The sequence below is a fragment of the Anser anser genome (genome assembly GCF_964211835.1).
Source record: "Anser anser genome assembly, chromosome: 19".
In the NCBI taxonomy this organism is placed as follows: domain Eukaryota; kingdom Metazoa; phylum Chordata; class Aves; order Anseriformes; family Anatidae; genus Anser; species Anser anser.
This window is the reverse complement of record NC_139740.1, coordinates 14,063,454-14,082,338: the sequence shown is the minus strand read 5'-3', so window position 1 is coordinate 14,082,338 and position 18,885 is coordinate 14,063,454. Positions and strand designations below refer to the sequence as shown.

The window sequence follows — 18,885 nt, the reverse complement described above, 5'->3', positions numbered from 1 at the left end:
GGAGGGAGGGGGGGCAAGGGCGGGGGCGGTGCGGGCGGCGCGCATGCGCAGCGGGGCGGGGAGGCCGGAAGCGGAGAGCGGGGCCGGGCTGCGGGGCAGGCACCGGGCGCTGCCCGCCATGAGCTGCCGGCAGCCGCTGCCCAGCGAGCGCGGGGCGAGGCAGAGGTGGGCCGGGGGGGGGGCCGGTAAGGCCCGGGGGGGGTGGTTCCGGGGCTCGGTGCGGCCGGGCTGGGCGCTGGGGCCTGGTTGTGGGCGGCCGGGGGTTGAGCTCGGTGCAGGCCGCGGGGGGTGAGAGGCGGAGGGGGAGGGGGCGGCCGGCCCCGGGGAGGGAGAGGAGGAGGGGGAGGAGGCCGGGGGCTGAAGGCTGAGCCCGGTGGTGCAGGGCCCAGCCGGGACCGGCCCGGTTGTGCCCGGCCCCGGGGCCGTTTGGGTTCGCCACCGGGAGCCCCGGTGCTGTGCGCGCTGAGGGCCTGACGGAGCTGTGGGGTTGGTACGGGGGGGGGGGAAACAAACAAAGAAAAACAACGAATAATAATAATAATAATAATAATAATAAAAATAATAAAAAAAACCGTGTGCTGCCGCTGGGGGACGGCGGCCCGGGGGGGTTCCAGGCTTCTGCGCTGTGAGGCGGGGCTGATGTCACAAGGCCGGGGGGGGGGGGGGGGGAGTTGCCTCCCGGGGGGGTTCTGCGGCAGCTTGGGAGCAAAATTTGCTCCTGGCATTGGAAATAACACCGCTAGGGCCTGGGTTCAAGCGGTGTCAAACCGAGATGCTGAAGAAAATCGTCAGAAGCGTTAATTGTAGACGAAAATAAAGAAGATGAGCGTAACCGGGTATTTATGGGAAACGCGGTCGCTGCCGCGCCCTCCCCACCACTCTCCCCGGCCCGTCAGGTGGTGTTCGCAGCCCCCAGCTTATTTTTAGATTTGTAGGAAGCCCGGGAGCGCTGCAAGGCTGAGAACTGTCAAGTGTTTGTTTAGAAAGACAGATTTAGAAAGAAAGATCTAGAAAGGTCTTAACGGCAGGTCCCTGTCCCAGAAGCTGGTGCGAAAGCATCAGCCTGGCTACTTCGTGAGAGGGGCGATAATTTCCTCTCTTCTCCGTACACAACAGTTACAAAGGGGATATGAGTTCACAGCAGGCCAGAGATTGAAACGCGATCCTTACGAATTTACCAAGTTTTCTTGCTTTTATGTAGAATCACCCTTAGAGGGCAAAATATGCGGTAGATCGGTCGACTGCTAATGTGTTTTTCTTCTTTCTCCCTGATCTTTCCTCAGGAAGAGGAGGCGCAACGGCAATGAAGATGACAGCCACGTTCCCCAGACGAAGCGTAACACCAGGAACACCGTCCTTCAGGACTCGTGGGACACCGAGGTGAGAGCCTTCTCGGGCAGGTTTGGTTTCCTTTCATGCTGAATTTACATAATGGTTGGAGTATTCTTTGAAATTGTTTTCAGAGAGAGTAGTTAATGAAAACCCATTTTTTTTTTGCTTTGTGTACGAGGCCAGCTCTGTTAGGCGTTTAGAGACTGAAATCTGTAAAACGTGGTTTGGAAACTGGCACGTTTTCCACCGAAACTACACCAGAAAGTTTCTGTTGAGGTATTTCAAATACCGATGCCTAAATCCCAAATGAAGATACCAAAAAAAAACCCCACGTTTGCTGTCTGAAATGAGGTGCAGCGTATCCAGAACCAAGCAGATGACTTGGGGTGGGTTACAGGTGCCTGCGGTCACTTTGCCTGGCTGCCCGCCCTTCCAACTTTGCATTTTTTAGTAACGCGTTTATTTGTGGTGGAAAGGCAAAAAGCATTTCAACGTGTGTGATGCACAAAGTGCCCCTTGCAAGCAGCAGCGCTTCCGTGATTTAAAAAAAAAAAATGCTCTGGAAGAGCCTGGCAGTTGACTTGCTCATTTGCAGCTGAAACGCTTGACCTCCGACTCTCTGTTTCCACTTGTATTTGCTTTGATTTCTTTCTGGGTGTGCGATAAACTGCCTCCTGTTATCTCATGGCTCACGTGGCAGGTGTTCGAGGATCGTGTGATTCGCTAGCATCTGAGATTTTTTTTTTTAAAAAAAAAAAGCTGATTTCCAAACTGCCACCAGATTTCCTGAATTGTTGCCTGTATTAATCATCCGAACGCTCACTGTGCGCGTTTCTAGCTAGCGATGTAGTTCTGTTGCAAAACCTTCACGGAGAAGGGCCCGCATGAAGTGCGGGGGCTGCCTCCTCGTTTGTGTCTCTGGAAGTTAACGAGATTTAATTAATTTATTTTTTTTTAAAACAGCCTTGTTTTTCGTGCAGCCCTCTCACTCCAGAGACGGGCTGCGGTGAGTAATCCCACGGCACTGCTGTCGTGTTGAGCCGCGAACCGTGCTTTGACTGCACAAAACGTGTTGTGTAACTGAGCAACGTATCTGTTATCATACGGGAACGCCTTCAAATGTGCACTTTAAAAGGATACGAGGCTCTGCACCCCCCTCCCGTTCCTTTTGTGAGGGAGGCTTTTACCCAGCGCAGTTTTTTTTACAAGCGGTGACGTGACGGTGACGTCGTGTGGGAACGCTCCACCACGCTGGGGTGATTGTCCCAAAGAAAGTCGCCGTGACCAAAGACGTCCCTGTTACCTGCGCGGCTGTTTTTCCGGCAGTGAGGCTCGCTGGGATGAGGTTCTTTCTGCTCCTTGGGTATAACGGGTAGGGCCATGAGTAGCTGCTCGCCGCCTGACGCTGAATCGCTTGTCCAACAGGTTAAACACCTCCTCGGTGTAGAGTAGTTAATGGCTAAACGAGCTTTGTGGCGGGAGGAGGAAGAATGTAGTGTGGAACGAGGGATTGAAGTGGGAGGAGTGAAATTAAGACTATCAGGAGAACCCGCGATGGTGAGTGGCAGAAGCGCCTTCGCTTGTCATGTGAACGCTTTGGATGTTTGACTGGGCAAAGCTGTTAAAACGCCGAAATGGGAATAGCCTCGTGGTGGCCCCGCGAGAGCGGGGGACCTTGGCTCTGGCCTTATCTCCCGTTTCGTTTGGGGTGCTGCAAGCCAACAGCATGGTGTGAGCTGCCTGCCCTGCCACCGACAAGAGCGGAGTTAAACTGCTGGAGCTAACATGAGGACTGCTGCTTCACGCATGCCCTCGCGCTGTGAAAGTGTGTTTTAACACATTAAACCCCGACGTGCAGGCAGGGAGAACTCCGTGCTGTCGCTGCTGCAGTGGAGGAATGCGCCTGCTGGGCAGCGTTACCAAAATCAGCGTTCCCTTCCTCGAGGGAACAACATTCGCAGTGTCACCTACTGGTGGACAGAACTTTTTTTGTATTTTGCTCGTTTTCTTGCGATGTTGAGTCCCTGAGCGGAGCATGTCCAGAAATTGAAGCTGCGGGATCAAACTGGTATTATTCCAACATTTCTTTGAGGACTTCCTGGGCCGAGCGGAGAGATTCTTGTGCTTATAGTACACAAGTGCCTTTGAATGATGGCACTTTGAGGCTGTTGGCCATTTGTAATACTTGTACGCAGTTTCCTATTACTTTGCAGCCTACAAAGGGAGCTCTTGCCCGTTAAAAATCCCAGCGAGCTGTAGGAGAGAAACTAGGAGAGAAAGTGAGTATTGGGGGAGAGCAATTTGTAACTCCAAAGGATATGTGCAGGGAGAATTGCTTTTACTCTGAGGGCACAGGTGCACCTGCATTTTGTTAAACCTACATTTTGTTAAACATTTTGCCTCCCTTCAGCCGAAAGGTGACGGTTTTCTTCTTACAGAGCGTGGTTGGCTTGGGAACGTAACCTCAGTATGAAAATCAGGCAGACACCACTGAAACCGACCTCGGCTTATGGCAGGGTCTCTTTCCGTTTTCTGTCTTACTCTTCATAGCTGGCAGCAATGTGTAAGGCGAAGGGAATTTTTTGTTTTAGTGGCAGTTCGTGTGCAGGTTGCCCCTCAGTCCCTCACTTCCAGTCGTGCTGTGCGTGTGAGATAGGCCTGATGGAAAAGGATTTGCAGTTTTCTCCCACCTTATTGTCCTTCGTCCAGGGCAGGCAGCCTCTTTGACTTCAGCTGACTTCTGCAGGAGGGGAGCTGAGATTCTCTCTGATACCCATCAGCCCTGCTTCTTGGGAAATTGTTACGACGACGTGCAATTCCTGCAGTTCCTGGAACAAACCGCTCCTAGGTGACAGCCACGGGAAACCTCTGCTTCGCAGTTCGGCCCGTGGACTTACGCGCGACGGCAGTGGATGTTAAACATTAGCCAAGCAGAGCGCCTGCCGCCGCGTTTCGTTCCCTGTCAGCCTCTCCTCCGTCTTCTCCACTTACCAGGAGGGTGGCTTTCTGGTCCCCGCGGATACTCGCCTGTAAATTTAGCAAAAGCTCTTCCTGCTCCTGACATCTGCCAGCCTGCCCGTAAGGTGGGCAGAGCCGGGGGTCCTCGGAGGCGCCGCAGCCTGGGGAAACCACCAGTGGAAAGCTCTTTGCTCTGCTTTTTTCTGGGAGGGAAGGGAGTCTGAGGTGTTCTGGCTATCTCTTTTCCTTCCCGGATAACTTTCCTCTGCAAAACCTCATTTCTTGCGATTCCTCTTTGTTAGGCTGCCTGATGGCAGGATTCTGCAGAGCCTAGAAGCGCCGCTCTTCCCTCGGTGGAGGCTGCTGAGGCGGGGTAGCGGCCGCTTCTCTCGGATCAGAGTTTTTGTGTAGCACTGCAGCTACGCCCCTCTACGGACGTTACCCCGGTGAGGAAGGGCTGGTCTAAATCCTAACTGAACCCCGGTTATTTCTTTGTTAAACTCATCTCGAGAGCAGCAGGACCTGAGCTCTTTCTTAAGCTCCTGTCATTAGTGATCGAGACGCTACCTCACAGATCAGCAGGTGAATGCAGTTAAATAGTTTTCCCACAAATGTCCAGGTTAAAATTCTGTACCTACAATGCTAAGAGGGGCTGGCGAGTCAGGTAAACCATGAGGTGCCCTTTTGTTACTTATGGCGCTCGTAAACTTGCGTAGGGCCGCTTTCTTTAGCCCTTTTGCTTTGTTTCATTGTGTAGATGCTTGTCGTTGCTGACATGATGACTTTAAGGCTTCTTTTTTTGTCTAATTGTAGTCCAAATGCGTAACAGAATGTGCACCACAGCCTGGGGAAATGGTAGGTCCATGACATGGTTTGGGCAATAACGGGCTTCACGTGCTAGTGAATTTTTGCATTAGAGAAATGGAAATAAAGAGGGTCTGACGGATCTACCAACAGCCTTAGATGTAGGAAGCACGTCCCAGGACACAGTCTCTGCTTAAAAAATCAAAATAAAATCAGACATGCATAAAATAATCATTACTAACAGCTCTAAAATGTTTGTTCTGTTAAGATGTGATGCTTCAGTAGTAAGTAACAAATACTAGCTTCTCATTTTGATCTTTACCTTGATTTTCAGAAGGTGGCTGTAACGAAAAACAGTAAGGAACACAGACTAAAAGGAAACAAAGTGTCCTGTGCGGTGGGTTTCTCTCCAAGGCTGCTGTGACTGGTTAAGCGTAACAGCATTGCATTTCAGTTCTCTGTGCTTCTGTGCGAAATGAGGTGGGCTAGCAAGCACCATTTCGCAGCTCCTCTCTGTCCTTCTGGTGTCCTCTCCCTCTCCGGCGTTAGCAGCAGTAGACAGAGGAGCTCGTTGCTCGCGTAGTTACATCTGCTGCTTCCTTAAGAATGACTTCACGTGTTTTTTGTTGTTTTTTTTTGTTGTTGTTTTCTCCTTGCTAGAACCTAACACGCCAGCACGGGTGCAGCCTCAGTGCTGGTGCCTCGCTTGCTGTACTGCACCAGAACCGAAGCATTTTCGGTGCTTAGCAAAACAAACTCAACGCGGTTGAACTGTAACGACCAGCTGCGGAGTCAGTGCCACGGGGCTTCCGGGTGGCGTTGTGGTCCGCTTCAAACATTTGTGCAGTGGCTTCCCGGGCCTCGCTCAGGTGCAGCTTGCACCGTTCTTTACATCTCCTCCAAAGCGAGGCCTCCTGGATGTGGTGCTGACTGTTAAATTGCTCTTGACTTCTTTAAATTTGCCTTCCTCTGCTGTGGCCACCAAGCTTTGGCTTCTGTGGTTTTAACTCACTGCTTTAAAAAGTGGGCTTTCCTAGCTGCTGTCACTGATGCTGGCTGCTTGTTTGATTTTACATCTCACGGGATGGCAAAGTAGTCGTTCTCTGACTCTTGAGCACCTGAATCTTTGCATTTTTTTCCCCCGAGCAGCCTATCACACACTATTAAAATATTTCAGCTGTAACTAACAGAAACCTTTCATTATCAGCCCTTAAAATGGTATAAAACAGTTTTATGTCTTTGAAACACTGAAAATGATGGCTAATGCTCTTCAGTCATTACCATAAAGCGTGCTTATCCTAATGCTAACAAATGAGCCCTGTCCTCTATGGCAGCTAAAGTTCTCTTCTCTGTGTGGAAGTATTTAATGGCCATCATTTTTCCACTGTTGTGTCAAGTAAATTGTTACGGAAAGCTAACGGCTGACATTGCAGTCCCAGTACTTAACTGGGAGAAGAGTATGTGTGCATGTGGAAGTGTTCAAAGACCTAAAACGGGAATCGTGTTGCGTATGTCCTTAACAGCCTGTTGCTTTGGATGCTTCAGATCACTTCTTAGAAAAACTGACCTGTAGAAAAATGCTTTGCATGGTGCTTACCTAAAACATCTGCTAAACCAGAAGTGACAGATGTGAAGGTGGTACAGCTTTTTTTTCCTTACGCCCTGCCTGCCTTTACTGACCCGTGCGGCTCAGTAGGAATATTCTTTATTTTCCAGTTCTCGGATGAGTTTGGCAAACTTCACTATTGCTAAAACGTGGGTCATGGGGGCAGAGCTGATGGGCCTGAAATGGAAAGTTCGCAATCCGGCGTGCTGGAGGTCAGCGAACCTCCGGGTGAAAGCTCGCTCATCCCTTCAGCTCTGGGACGCTTTCCGTGCGTGGGCAATAACCGCAGCTCTGAATGCCGAGAAAGCACTTGGTGGGTTTTCTTTTGGCCATCGGGCTGAATACAAGCCCGGAAATCTGGAAGGGAGGGGCTTACTGCAAAGAGTGTTTGCTTGACTAAGGTATTTCGTCGTGGACAGGAGAGAAAAATGTTGTTTTGCTGTTAATGTTCTCTTTGTCTCAGTCCTCCAGCAGCGATAGCGGCAGCAGCAGCAGCAGCAGCTGTAGTAGCAGTAGCATCAACAGCCCTGACAGAGCAAGCGGTCCAGAAACCAGCCTAAACCCGATAATTGCAGGATCCAGTCCTGTCTCCTCTCAGTCCTTCCATGAGCAGTCTGCACTAAGTCAAGGTCCTTACTTCCACATCAACCAGATCCTGAAGGAGGCACACTTTCACAGCTTACAGAGCCGGGGACGCCCTCCTACATGATGAACCAGCAGTTCCTTGCCTTCTGTGAAGGGACAGCACTGTGTAGATTTGATATTTCAACTTCAAGTTTGTTAAAATGGAATTGCACAAAATGCCTGTTGCCTTTTCAGTCTATATTTGAAATAACAGGTTAACAGGAAATTGTTTACTTGTGGTTTGCTGCACTATTGCAATGCAAAAGGGGCTTTGAAGCAATTTTTATAGGATTCTTTTTGGGGTGGTTATAAAGTACATGTCCAGAGGAGACCGAGGAATCCACATCTGTGTTATAGGATTGCATAATGTCCAATTCCATTGACTGCCTAATCTGTTTGTTAGCAGTTTGTTGCTTTATGTAAAATTCTTTCGAACATTCATCTTCAGTTTTATAAGTCTTTTTTTAATTTCAATAAACTAGTAAAAAAATATTTGGCAAAAATATTTTTTGAGCATTTAGAAGTAACAGAACAGTAATAGGTGCTGTCACTGGAATCCATTAAGACTGATCCAGCTGTAAGCTCTCAGCCCGGTTTGGTGTATGACGAGCTCTATTTTGCTTGATCTTTACTGTTGCAGTATTGAAAAGAAATTGTGAAACTAGAACCAGGAAAGCTTAGGCAGCTGTAGCCAAAATACCAGGTGCCTGCTGGGTTTGTAGAGAGGTATCTGCTGAGAATAGCCTGGGGAGGAGCTTTTGGAGGAAAGAGCAAACTTACATTGCTTTGATACCAATTTCTAGCTGTGAAATGTTTGTGTTTTTTTTTTGTTATACTGTGTAGTTTTATTTCTTTAATTTAACTCCTAAGGAATAGAAAGCGCAGGAGTAGCTAGAGCGCCGTTCCAGCATGCAAAGTACAAGGACTTTCCTGACCTGTGCCTGGTTCACGCGGCATTGCTATCATCTGGCTAAGAACGGCAAAGTTCTTCTCTTCTGGCAGCACCAGCGGAGGTGTCACCAGCCCCTGCTGAGGGCAGAGCCTTCTCAGTGAAGATGAATATACAGACAAACTTCTGATTTTTTTTTTTTATTGAATCACTTGGTCATGCCAGAAAGCCATCCCAGCTTGAAGAGAGAAGGCGCAGCTGTGTCTTCCTCCTCGGTTACAAGCTGCCTGAACAAGGAGCCAGGGCGCGATGCCTCGTCTTCTGCTCTTGTGAGTGCAGGAGGCGGAACCTGTTTGTTTTAAAAACCAGAGTCAGAAACTATTACAGCACACCTTCGACTTATTCCCTACCCTCGTCTACAGTAGCTGCAAGGAGGCGCAGACTACACCGGAACAGCTGTTCCCAGACAACTTGAGCCTGAACCACAACGTAACTGTTTCCACTCCTGGTGGTTAGTGACAAGCAGAGGCAGGTCTGAGTGGCAGATGCACAGCTTTTTGCTGCTGTTAGCAAGCTAACTTTTCAGATGTCATCCAGTGCTCCAAGATGATCATTCTGTGCAGCAAAGAGAGGGCTGCTGCTCTTAGAGCAAGGGGGTAATAATGATAAAAGCACAGCTGTTGCCTGTGCGGAGTTGTTCTTGAGTAACTGGACTTCAACCTCTGCTTTATCATAAAAGGAACAAGCAATTCTGTGAAGTGGGGCTAATGCAAATATACACGTGCCACCACAGCCAATGCTGCTGCCACAGCAGGGGAGTGGTAGAAGCGAGACAAACGTCACTGCACGCTCTGCACGCTACTACAGCTGAGGTGTAAGAGGTAAAGAATACCCTTACTGTGAAGCTTTGGGCTTTTAAACAACTCTGCTACTATGTCTGGTTCTTAATTCTTCTGAATAATGGAGAGTGAGTGTTGCAGAGTAAAGGCTAGCATTTCAAGTAACACTCTGCTCTGATAAAAACGTCTTTACTCTTCCATCCCAGTTGAAGACATGTTATCGTTGATGGATTATTGGATTGTTTGTGGCTAACGGAAAAGTCACCAATTCCTGCTTCCTGTAGCAGTGAGGTATTCCTTGGCTCTCAATCCTCAGCACAGAGAGTTCCAGCTAAGCAAATGCTTTAAACTGGAGGAAACGTAGCAACATCGTGGTTGTCTACTAATAAAACTCGGAAGCAAGACAATGCAGAGCCTTTGCAAGAGAAGCAAGCCACTCTGTTCACACAGGCTTAAATACCCAAGCCAGGCTTCGTCAGGAGTTAAAGGTCAGCATCGCACTGGAAGGGAGTTCAAATAATTAGATAGTATCCTTCAACGTTTCTTGCAGCTATCCTTAAATAAATTAAGTTGTTTAAGAATTGATCTCAAAATGACTCATCTGTGCAAGTCTTCACTGCATTTTCATGGTAGTTATTGCCTATGTTTTACCGCAGAGCAGCAAGCCCCCAAAGTATCCAGGGGCCATCAGGGTTTGTTTTTTTTTTTTGAGGGTCAAGGGGAAATCCAAACCGTCTCATGCTGTGTTGCCGTAATGGTCCTCATTTTACACAAAATAAAAATCAGGTTAAATATTAACTCTCTGGTTACTTTCTTCTTTCTCTGCAAGCCCTAGTGTTGGTGCACTGGCAAAAAGTTAACGCGGCTCTGTTCTACCAACCTGAACTCTTTCTGTGTTCCTGGTCCCAGACTTGGCCTTTCGCGAGCTTGACATACTCAGCGGCAGAAGTCCAAATCTTAAAAGAGACGGAAGTAAGAAATGCAGTCGGTCACAGGGAAGCAGCAGTTCTGGACTTGCTTCCTGAAGAGATGGGGGAACGCACAGAAGAGAGCCGAGCGACTTACCTTATCTGGCTGGATGCTAAGGGCAAGATATTGTGGAGCTCCTGGGAGCTGAGAGCGCTGCTTCTGCTCGTGTACTGGTTCTCTGTCCCGGTCAGCAAGCCGAAGAGAACCTAGAAGGCATGAAGGAGCTGTTGGCATTTGGGGGCATCCGCAGAGCTGACCACACAACAGTACACGGCTGCTGAGTCTGCTGGTGCTGCACAACACTTGTGCTTGGTTTAAGTTTCACTACAAAGCGTCTCCCCTTCCCCCTTATAGCCCCTGCTTTTAATTGGCACTGCTCGCTGTTACCCTAGTTGAGCTCTAGGCCTGTTTCAGCACTGCTTAACCCAATTAGCATTGCACAGGCTCCAGTGAATCCTGTGAGATAAACTTCAGCCAACTCCACGCATGATTACGTGCTGCTCAGCCAGCTCAGCGAGCTCCTCTTATCGCCGGCTGGCATTAAATACCCTTCCCCTTCCTGAGCAAGTGCCAGTGGTTATCTTTGGACGTTAAGCAGTTTACAGCGCCACCACAGCTGCCCTTCAGAGTGTGTTTTGCAGCGCTGCTTCCTGGGGTGTGCGTTCCTTTTCCTGCACTTACAGATGTTCGCTGAACCAGGCGATTGAGGTTGCCGTTTAAGTGCGGAGTAAAAACGTCCAAGTCAAACGGGTCGATGTGCCCCTCCAGGAAGTCGGTCACCTTCTCGATCCTACAAGCAGAGGAGATCTGTCAGTGCTCACATCTTAGCGAGGGCTGGGACACAAGGATGGCTGCCAGCATCAATGGGGTGGTCAACCGACTGCTAATAGCTGAGCCCCAGAATTACGCTGCACCTGGAGTCATGCTTGATCCTGCTGGTCTTTGCTTCCTCACTCTTCGCTGTCAAGATGATATTCAGGTACCGCAGATCGTAGAGCAACTGCAGAGCTCTGTTCTGGGTCATGGGGAAGGCGCCTGCTCTCTGCAAATAGGAAAAGGGCTCTTCGCTCGCACTGCAACACGGCTGACAAAGGACTGCGTCGGGGTAAACGTTTCAAATCATCAGCCCCAAGAAACAACCAGCACAACTGAACCGCTCTGAGCACGCTCTGCTGTCAGATCCCTTTTTGCCTCATTTTTGGGGAGGCAAGGGAAGAGCACAGTCACCACTCCTAGTTCTCCCAGGTGTGTGTTTCCTTTTCCAAGGGACGGGAGCGCACATATTGCCAACTGCCCAACGACCCTCGCATCCCACGCCAGCTGGAGCAAGGACTGATCCTACTCACGTACCTTCTCCTGCTTCTCCTCCACGAGCTTTTCATAAGCAGCAAGCACTTCTGCCATGCAGGTCTTCAGCAGCTCCTGCAAAGTGACTTTCGGCAGAGTGTGGCCCCCGACCCGGTTCACCTCTTGGCACAGGCTGAAGAGGAGGCCCTGGACGTACCAGGACGGCTATTTAACAAAACAGCGTTATTGGTCACAGGGGCTGTAAGCGTCGTTAGCTCTATCGGCAGCACAATGCCATTTCAGTTCTTAGGAGCTTCCTACTTCCTCAGCAACCACAGAGCTCTGCCACTGACAGCGACCTGCCCCTGTAGTGGGATTTAAACTTTCATGGGTTTTAAACCTACTGCCACGTCAGGCTTTTGGTTATCGCAGTCCTGAAAGCCTCCCAACTACTTTTTCCAGAGGTTTTGATCTGAGCCCTCAGGCTTTGCAGCCCCCCTGTTGCAGTCCCATCCTTCAGTGCAACCAATTTCCATGGAGTCTCTCTCTTGTGGGCCCCTATGTGTAAACCAGGCATAACTCCTCCTTTCACTCAGCTTTATAAGATCTGGGCCAATCTTAATCATTTCAACACGCAGCAGCAACTACCGAATTTCCTTCCTCTGACCTCTGTCCTTAGATGAGTATTGCAGAGCAAACAACAGCACCAGAGGGTGATTGCCCCGTGCTCAGAGCACCAGGAAAACTTCGGGGCAGATCAGCACCATTTGACAAAGCAGTGGGTTTGGAAAACAGCACTTTTTTCCTCCCAACAGATCATTTCTCTGCATTTACCAAGAGGATGTTCCTCATACCTGCATAGGCAGCCGGATCTTTGATGTTACGCTGTTTCCAGACTCGGTCTCCTCCTGAATTTCAGTCTCATCCCAGTTGGTGGCTGTAGCCAAGACAGAGCCAGCTGTATCTAGCAGCAACGTGTGGGTAAAGCACTGAACCAGAGCCTACAGCGCAAAACACAAAAGCACCCAGTCACAGGACAGCTCTAGTGGCAGTACCGAGGGACGGGCAGCCCACTCCTGCCTGCAGAGAGGCCAACCCCCCACAGCCCCCCCAAGCCTCCCAGGTGAACGTTTCCCACTGGATGCCACCTCTGAGCTGCCGCCACCTCATCTCCCACAGGCTGACTGAGCACCACGGAGCCCAGAGCGAGCTCAGCAGCCAGCCACAGGGAGCTGAGCGAGCGAAACCCCCCGCAGAAAGTGGTTGTGATGAGCAGCAGCTCCTTACTTTGGTGACAGCGGAGCTCCAGATCTGGTAAGCAACCAGGCTCTGCTGCAGGAGTTCTGCCTTCACCTCCTGCCACTTGGCCTGCACTGGGTTCACTTCTTGGGCTTTCCCCTTCCCCAGCTTCTTGGCGGAGCGGGTTTCCTTCAGCGCCGTCTCCGCGCCGCCCGACTGGCCCAGGATACATTGCTTGAGGTGAGGGCAAAGCTCGCTCAGGGACTGGCAGAGCCTGGCCATGAAGAGGACAGCATTGAGCCTGCTATCGCTGGGAGCACCTGCCTGTCCCTCCAGCAGGCTCTGGGCGCTCTGGAGCTCTTCTCGCACGCAGCCCAGTACGTGGTGGATGCAGGCGACGCAGCGGTCGCGCAGCAAGCCCTCCACCAGCCCGGTGTCAGCGTAGCGGTCAAAGGCTGAGCGAGGCTGCGAGGCGGGAGCAGCCTCCTTGGTGGCCGAGGGCTCCGCGGGAAGGTAAGAGAGGAGGTCGTCCAGCCTGGCTTTCAGCTTCAAGTCCAGAGCCGAGCAGAAGCTCTGCACGCACGGGGTGAGCGCCTGGGCCTTCATGGACAGCCCGCTCTTGGCAAACTGGCTGCGGTTTGCCACGTTGACCCAGGCGGCGTCCGCGGGCAGATCGCTGGAGCTCTCCGACCACAGGAACAAGGCCACGTTGTGCTCAAACTGGACGTGCTTGCTCAGGGCAGAGGCGGTGGATTTGACTTCGAGTTCCTGCAGGGCTAAGACGAGAAGCTGTTTGGAGCTGCTCGAGATGGATTCAAAGCCCTCTTTGGTCAGCGTCTGGAAAATAAGGAAAAAAAACAGCTTTTCCACGTGCCTCCTGTCACAGAGCACTTAGTGCTAACAGCACCAGTGGCCTGTCTGAGACAACAAGAGAGGGAACAGAGCAAGGCTGCTCGTGAATTGCTGCAGCAAAGCACTCACCTCCAGCCTGTCCAGGAAGAGCTGCCGCAGCAGGTCCTCCCAAAAGGACGCAGGCTTGTCCAAAAGGCGACGGCACACCACGTCCCAGTTCTGGCTCACGGACTCGCTCGTGAGCAGCTCCCAGACCGCATCGCGGATCCCCGCGAGGCCTTTCAAGCTCTTCACGTAGACCAGCAGGTTGCTGACCCCAGCCCTGATATCATCGCTGCACCTGCAGGCAACGTTGTGCTTCAGACTTGCTCGGACACAGCCCCACAGAACCCAGGAGAAAATGTGCTACGTCGAGGTGGGGGAATCGTTGATCTGTCAGTAGGAGGCTTGACCTGCAGAAGCACTTGCAGGGCCAAGTGTATTTCTAATTCTCAGCCAGGCAGCCACACCCTGCATCCCAGCAGGGAAGCCACGTGCCCTGCACTGGGAATCAAGGGCTGCAGCGGGTGTCAAAGCCAGGAGCACCCCAGGAACACCCCGGCCATGCTAATTGCCCCTCACTGCAAGCCAGCCCTGGCAGGCAGAGGCTCTGGGAAAGGTTGCTGGAGAAATATCCCATGGCCAGCGTGCTCCCCGTGGGGGGGCTGCAGCTGATGGCAGGGACCAGCTGGCCAGCCCAGCAGCAGCTCCACGGGGTAACGAGGTGGGACTGATACCAATGCACGAGTAACGAGGCTGCTGAGGGGCTGCACGGGCTGTCTGCACCCTCAGGGTGGGAGGGGGTGGAGCTGAGAACTCTATAAAGGGGGATCTGGTTGCACCCACACACCCTGGGCAAGGACAGCAAGAAGGAAGGACGTGCTGGACCAAGAGCCCCAGGAGACAGGTAAGGGATTTCCTTCTCATTTACTCCTGACGCTTTTTTGCTGGTGGTTATGGCAGCGTAAAGTAGCTCTAGACAAATATTGCTGTGCAGTCCTGAGTTAGCCTGTGTGCCGTACTGTATCCAAGTGCTACAGCCTGATTATTAAGCCTGTGCTGTGCTGCTTCTGGCCATTTAATTGCAAGGGAGAGGGAGTGCTGAGCAAGGAGCCAGCAGAAAATGCAGCCTACCAGGAGTTAGTTCTGCTTTGTCGGTGAGCTTGGCTTTGCTTTGTGCTGCTGCCTTGACAATGAGACCTTGTGATATCTGGGAGAGCCCTGCGCAGGGGGAACAGTGTAACACTCACATGGCAATCCACTTCTGCAGCGTGTCTCTGAGGTAGTCCTGGCTGATGGGGTGGGCCAGGGTCCGCAGGGTTGGCTGGAACTCCACCACAGACTCTGGGAGGTACCTGAACCAGCTGCTCAGCTTCACCTCGTCCTCCAGGACCCCGCCTTTCCCTGGAAGCACAAGGGATGGGGGAGTCAGCCCAGCACAGGGGGGGGCCTCCTGCCTGCAAACAGAGCTGTTGCTGGCCGGGTGCTCACCTGCTGCGTGCTGGCCCGTGGTGCTCTCCAGGGTGGAGAAGAGCAAGCCGCAGGGCAGGGCTGGATCTGGTGGCATCCCTTCTGGCATCATGTAGAAGAGTGCATAAGCCTGGTACAGAGTGGTGGTTAGCAGCTCCATCAGTGAACACACCTGAGCTTTTATTCCTGCACCTGCAAAAAAAAAAAAGCCTTTCAGTGGAGGTAGCCCCTTCAACACAAGTGTGACCAGTCCCCTGTGTTTCAAGGCCTGCGGGTCTGGTGAAACCCCCCAGGGATGGGCTGGAGGGCACAGGGCTCAGCCCCATGTATCACCTGCTTCCTGGTTAAAGGTGAGCTTGACTTTAGCTCCTGAGAGCTGTTAATTCAGCGCTGTGGCAAAATGCACATCCCCAGCATCACGAGCTCTACAGGACTAAGCCACCCACTCTGGTACTTGGGTACCGCAGGGCAAGAGGGAGAGGAAGTTCCTTTTTTGACCTCAAAAAGGAGGCAGCCCCGTTGTACCGACCGTGGTGCGGCTGGTTGAGGAGCTGCTGGATCGCCAGCTTCCTGGCCAGGAGGAAGTCTGCGAGGGCCTGGCGCGGAGAGCTGTCCTCCAGGAGCATGATGGCACACAAGGCTTCTGCCACCGCCTGGTCCGACACGGTCTGACACTTGAGCAGGGACTTGCTCTCCTGCAGGATGGTGGATCTGGCAAGGAAAGGAACCAGGCAGTAACCAAGGGCTGGAGGGAGGCGGTTCAGTGTTTGACAGATATGTTTGGGCTTGGTTAAGTGATCCTGAGCAGAAAGAGCACACGGTGCTCACAGCAAACACCTGCTGGTCCTTTGTAACCCACCACAAGCCCCTGAGGACACTGATGGCTCTCCATTTCAGAGGAGGGCTCTCCAGCTGCTACACAGCCAGCTGAGGAGCTCCTGCCTGGCAGGCTTGACAGGCTTTGTGACAAGGGCAGTGACAGCCGGGGAGCATCTCCTGCATCCCACCGAGGCGTCGGGAAACCTTCCCGAGGGCGATGCCCACCTGAAGTGGCTGGCGGCGGCCACCTGCCGCAGCAGGATGGGGAAGCGGGCGAGGACGGGGCTGTAGCGGGCGCGGGGGGCGTCAAGCTGCAGCAGGCCGTGGAGGTGGCGGCACAGCAGGTAGAGGCGGGCGGCGGGCAGGTAGCGGCCGGCCTCCATGGCGCCCCAAGCCCGCTCGGGGATGTCCAGCAGCAGCTTCAGCTGCGCCGCAGCTCGGTACAGCTTCTCCGGCACCCGCGGCGGAGCCTGGAGGGGGAGAACCGGGGGGGCTGAGGAGGAGGAGGAGGAGGACAGGGGCTGAGGAGGGGGGGGAGGGAGGAAGGGGGGCTGAGGGGGAGACCGGGGGGGCTGGGGAGGGTGAAGAGGGGGAAGAAGGGGGGCTGGGGAGCGGGGAAGGACGGGGGGCTGGGGGGGGAGAAGAGGGGGGAGGACAGGGGGGGAGAAGGGGGGCTGGATGGGGAGGACAGGGGGCTGGGGGAAGGATGACCGGGGGGCTGAGGATGGGAAGGATGGGGGGCTGAGAAGGGGGAGAAAGGGGGGCTGGGGGGGGGGGAGGACCGGGCTCGGCTCCCCCGCTCCCCGCCGCCCCCTCCCGGTCCCCCCCGTGCCCTCACCGGCGGAGCAGGGCCGGGCCGTGCCGCGCCGCCCCGCTGCAGCCCCCTGACGGCTCCCAGCAGGCGCTCGGCGCTCAGCCGCATCTCGGCGATGGTGTCGGCCGCCTCGATGAGGTCGCGGTAGCGCTCGCCCACCATCTGCCGCAGCTCCTCGCGCTTCTGCTCGATACCGGCCCGCAGCCGCCGCTCCGCCGCCCGCAGCTCCGCCGCCGTGTGGGCCTCGAACAGCGCCTCGGCCTCCGCCGCCCGCGCCGCCATGGCCGCCATCACCGTCCCCCCTTCCCCCCGCCTCCCGGCGGCAGTGACGCGGCCGCCGCCATCTTGGCGTCGGGCAGGGCCCGCTTCCGTCGGCGGCCGCCGCCGCCATGTTTGTGCAGGGCACGGGTTGCCATAGCAACGCGGCCTAGCCCCGGGGGGGAGTAGTAGAACCGCAGCGTTTTGTCCGTTTTTTTTCCGTTTTTCGCATGAAACGAGCTCGGCTCCGCAGCCTGGGGGTGTCAGTCCCGCTCCGCAAACCTCGAACTCGGGTTTGGGCCCGGCTCCCTCAGCCCGGGGGTGCGGTACGGGCCTGGCCCCGCCGCCCCGGGGGGCTCACGGGCAGGCCGGGCCCCGGCGCGGGGCGGCCCCGCAGCGCTCCGGGGCAGGCCCGGGCACAGAACCGGGCTCGGCCCCAGCCCCGAGCTCGGGGCTCCCGAGCAGCGCTAGGTGGAGCCAGCGGCACGGCCCAGCCTGGGTTTAGCCCCGGGGCTGCTGCCAGGGAGCAGGAGGGCAAGGCTGCTTGCTGGGGGGGGGTCTGAGGCCCAGCTCGGCACGCCTGGAGTTTCAAATAAATGTGTTTTAATAAATAAATGTGTTTTAATAAATGTCGCTTATAGGTCTGGCAAAATCACGCTGCGTCAAACTGTGTGTGTGTGTGTGGAGGTGGCTCAGCTGGAATGTACCCGTTGGAAGCAGAAGGGCCCCTCTGATCAGAACTTTTTTCCTCCCCCTGCCTCTCTTCTTTACGTAGCTCCGACCTGAAGCACACGCACTTGGTATCATCTCACGTTTTCAGCCTGTGGAGGCAGAATGAAATCAGCACACGCTTTATTTTATTTTTATTTTTTTGGGCGGGTTGCGAAATCTTCCCAGGGCAGTCGTTGGCTTTCTTGTACCAGCACTCATGTAAAGATTTAATGTTTTCTGACGGTAACCTAGATACATCTCTGTGCACGTCCTTCTGCGTGCATATCTATAGTTATACATAAATCTGACCAGAAAAGCCCCCTGCAGCCAACATTTGGCGCCTAACACTGACTCAGTCAGCTCTAATGCAGAAGGCACAGCAAGAGCTTTCTTAGAAATCCTTGTCCATGGAGGAAAATCCTGTCCCAGCTATCTGCAAGGAACAGATCTCGAGGGGCAGGGCAGCAGCACGGTGCCGATTGCCCACACCGGGCTCGTCAGAAGAGCACCCAGTGCACGGGTGCTGCTCGTGTCCTGGAGTGCGAGTGCATGGTCTTGGCAGAGAGGCTGTTGGTGCAGATAGTTCTGCTTAGTTTTTACCCAAATCCTGTGAAACCGTGTTTGTGCTGCAAATGGGGTGTGTGTGTAAATCATGCTTGTTTTGAAGGGGGTTATTTTCATGGAAAATGTTGATAGCAAAGCTGGCTTGTGCAGCCAGTCAGCGCTGCTGGCTGCAGCGAGTTGGACTTTTCAGTTTATCATGGAGCCAATTTCTATACGTCTGCAGTAAAGATCTGTGTTTCCCTGGTAATACACCTTGTCTCCAAGCACACACGCTAATGCGTTCGCACCCCCCTCCCAGTGCTGTTTTCTCCAGCAGATTAAATCTCTGGTGGTGGCGATTTGCTCTCTGATCTCTCCAGAAGCAGCACAGGGCTGCTGCCACCTTGAAGACCAGTTTCTGCCTTTCAGCTGTTCGCAGCGAGTTGCTGCCACCCCCTGCCCTCGCGGTTATTTGTCGTCATTCTTCACCTGTGACCCATCGGGTTTAGTGTTTGGTGCTGGCACATCGAGTTTAGTGTTCGGTACAGACAGACATGTCTGTACCTCGGGTGCTCTGAGTTTGTGCTGACCTGGCGTGATCCTGAGCTTTTGGGGCAAACCCAGCTCTCCTGCTGGGGGTGTTAGAGCGTAACGGGTGTGGGGGGCCGCTGGAGGGGATTGCATGTGCACCGTCCCTCGGTGAGACTCCAGGTCTGGTGCCTTTGGTCCTCCAGGGAGGATTCCAAGCCCCCCTATACCTACGCTGCTCCTGCCCAGCTCTGACACATGCACAGAAATTCAGAAACCGTAGGAAAACCTTTACTTCCCTCCC

The 18,885-nt window shown here is 53.5% G+C and overlaps 2 protein-coding genes across 8 annotated transcripts; one reads left to right on the top strand and one right to left on the bottom strand.

Annotated features, from left to right (window-relative positions):
* The first annotated feature begins 10 nt into the window (after positions 1-10).
* On the top strand, positions 11-9,850 carry VCF1 (VCP nuclear cofactor family member 1). Of its 4 annotated transcripts, XM_083805074.1 has the most exons (5): positions 11-165; positions 1,284-1,380; positions 5,104-5,145; positions 5,429-5,491; positions 7,164-9,850. In XM_083805074.1, the coding sequence occupies exons 1-5, from the start codon at positions 44-46 to the stop codon at positions 7,407-7,409; spliced, it is 570 nt and encodes a 189-aa protein (XP_083661200.1). In that variant the 5' UTR covers positions 11-43; the 3' UTR covers positions 7,410-9,850. The 4 variants fall into 4 exon arrangements, with proteins under 4 accessions (XP_083661200.1, XP_083661197.1, XP_083661198.1 ...); XM_083805071.1 differs by lacking the exon at positions 5,104-5,145; XM_083805072.1 differs by lacking the exon at positions 5,429-5,491.
* COG1 (component of oligomeric golgi complex 1) lies at positions 8,398-17,505 on the bottom strand. Of its 4 annotated transcripts, XM_083805042.1 has the most exons (15): positions 16,566-17,489; positions 15,953-16,197; positions 15,438-15,619; positions 14,930-15,100; positions 14,689-14,842; positions 13,529-13,739; positions 12,596-13,384; positions 12,163-12,309; positions 11,372-11,533; positions 10,936-11,063; positions 10,703-10,811; positions 10,118-10,227; positions 9,933-10,008; positions 9,513-9,552; positions 8,398-8,562 (listed from the first exon to the last, which is right to left on the bottom strand). In XM_083805042.1, exons 1-14 carry the CDS (start codon positions 16,830-16,832, stop codon positions 9,535-9,537), a joined length of 2,769 nt encoding a protein of 922 aa, XP_083661168.1. In that variant the 5' UTR covers positions 16,833-17,489; the 3' UTR covers positions 8,398-8,562; positions 9,513-9,534. The 4 variants fall into 4 exon arrangements, with proteins under 4 accessions (XP_083661168.1, XP_083661167.1, XP_083661166.1 ...); XM_083805041.1 differs by having other exon boundaries at positions 8,398-9,552; positions 16,566-17,488; XM_083805040.1 differs by lacking the exon at positions 9,513-9,552 and having other exon boundaries at positions 16,566-17,206.
* Positions 17,506-18,885: the final 1,380 nt, after the last annotated feature.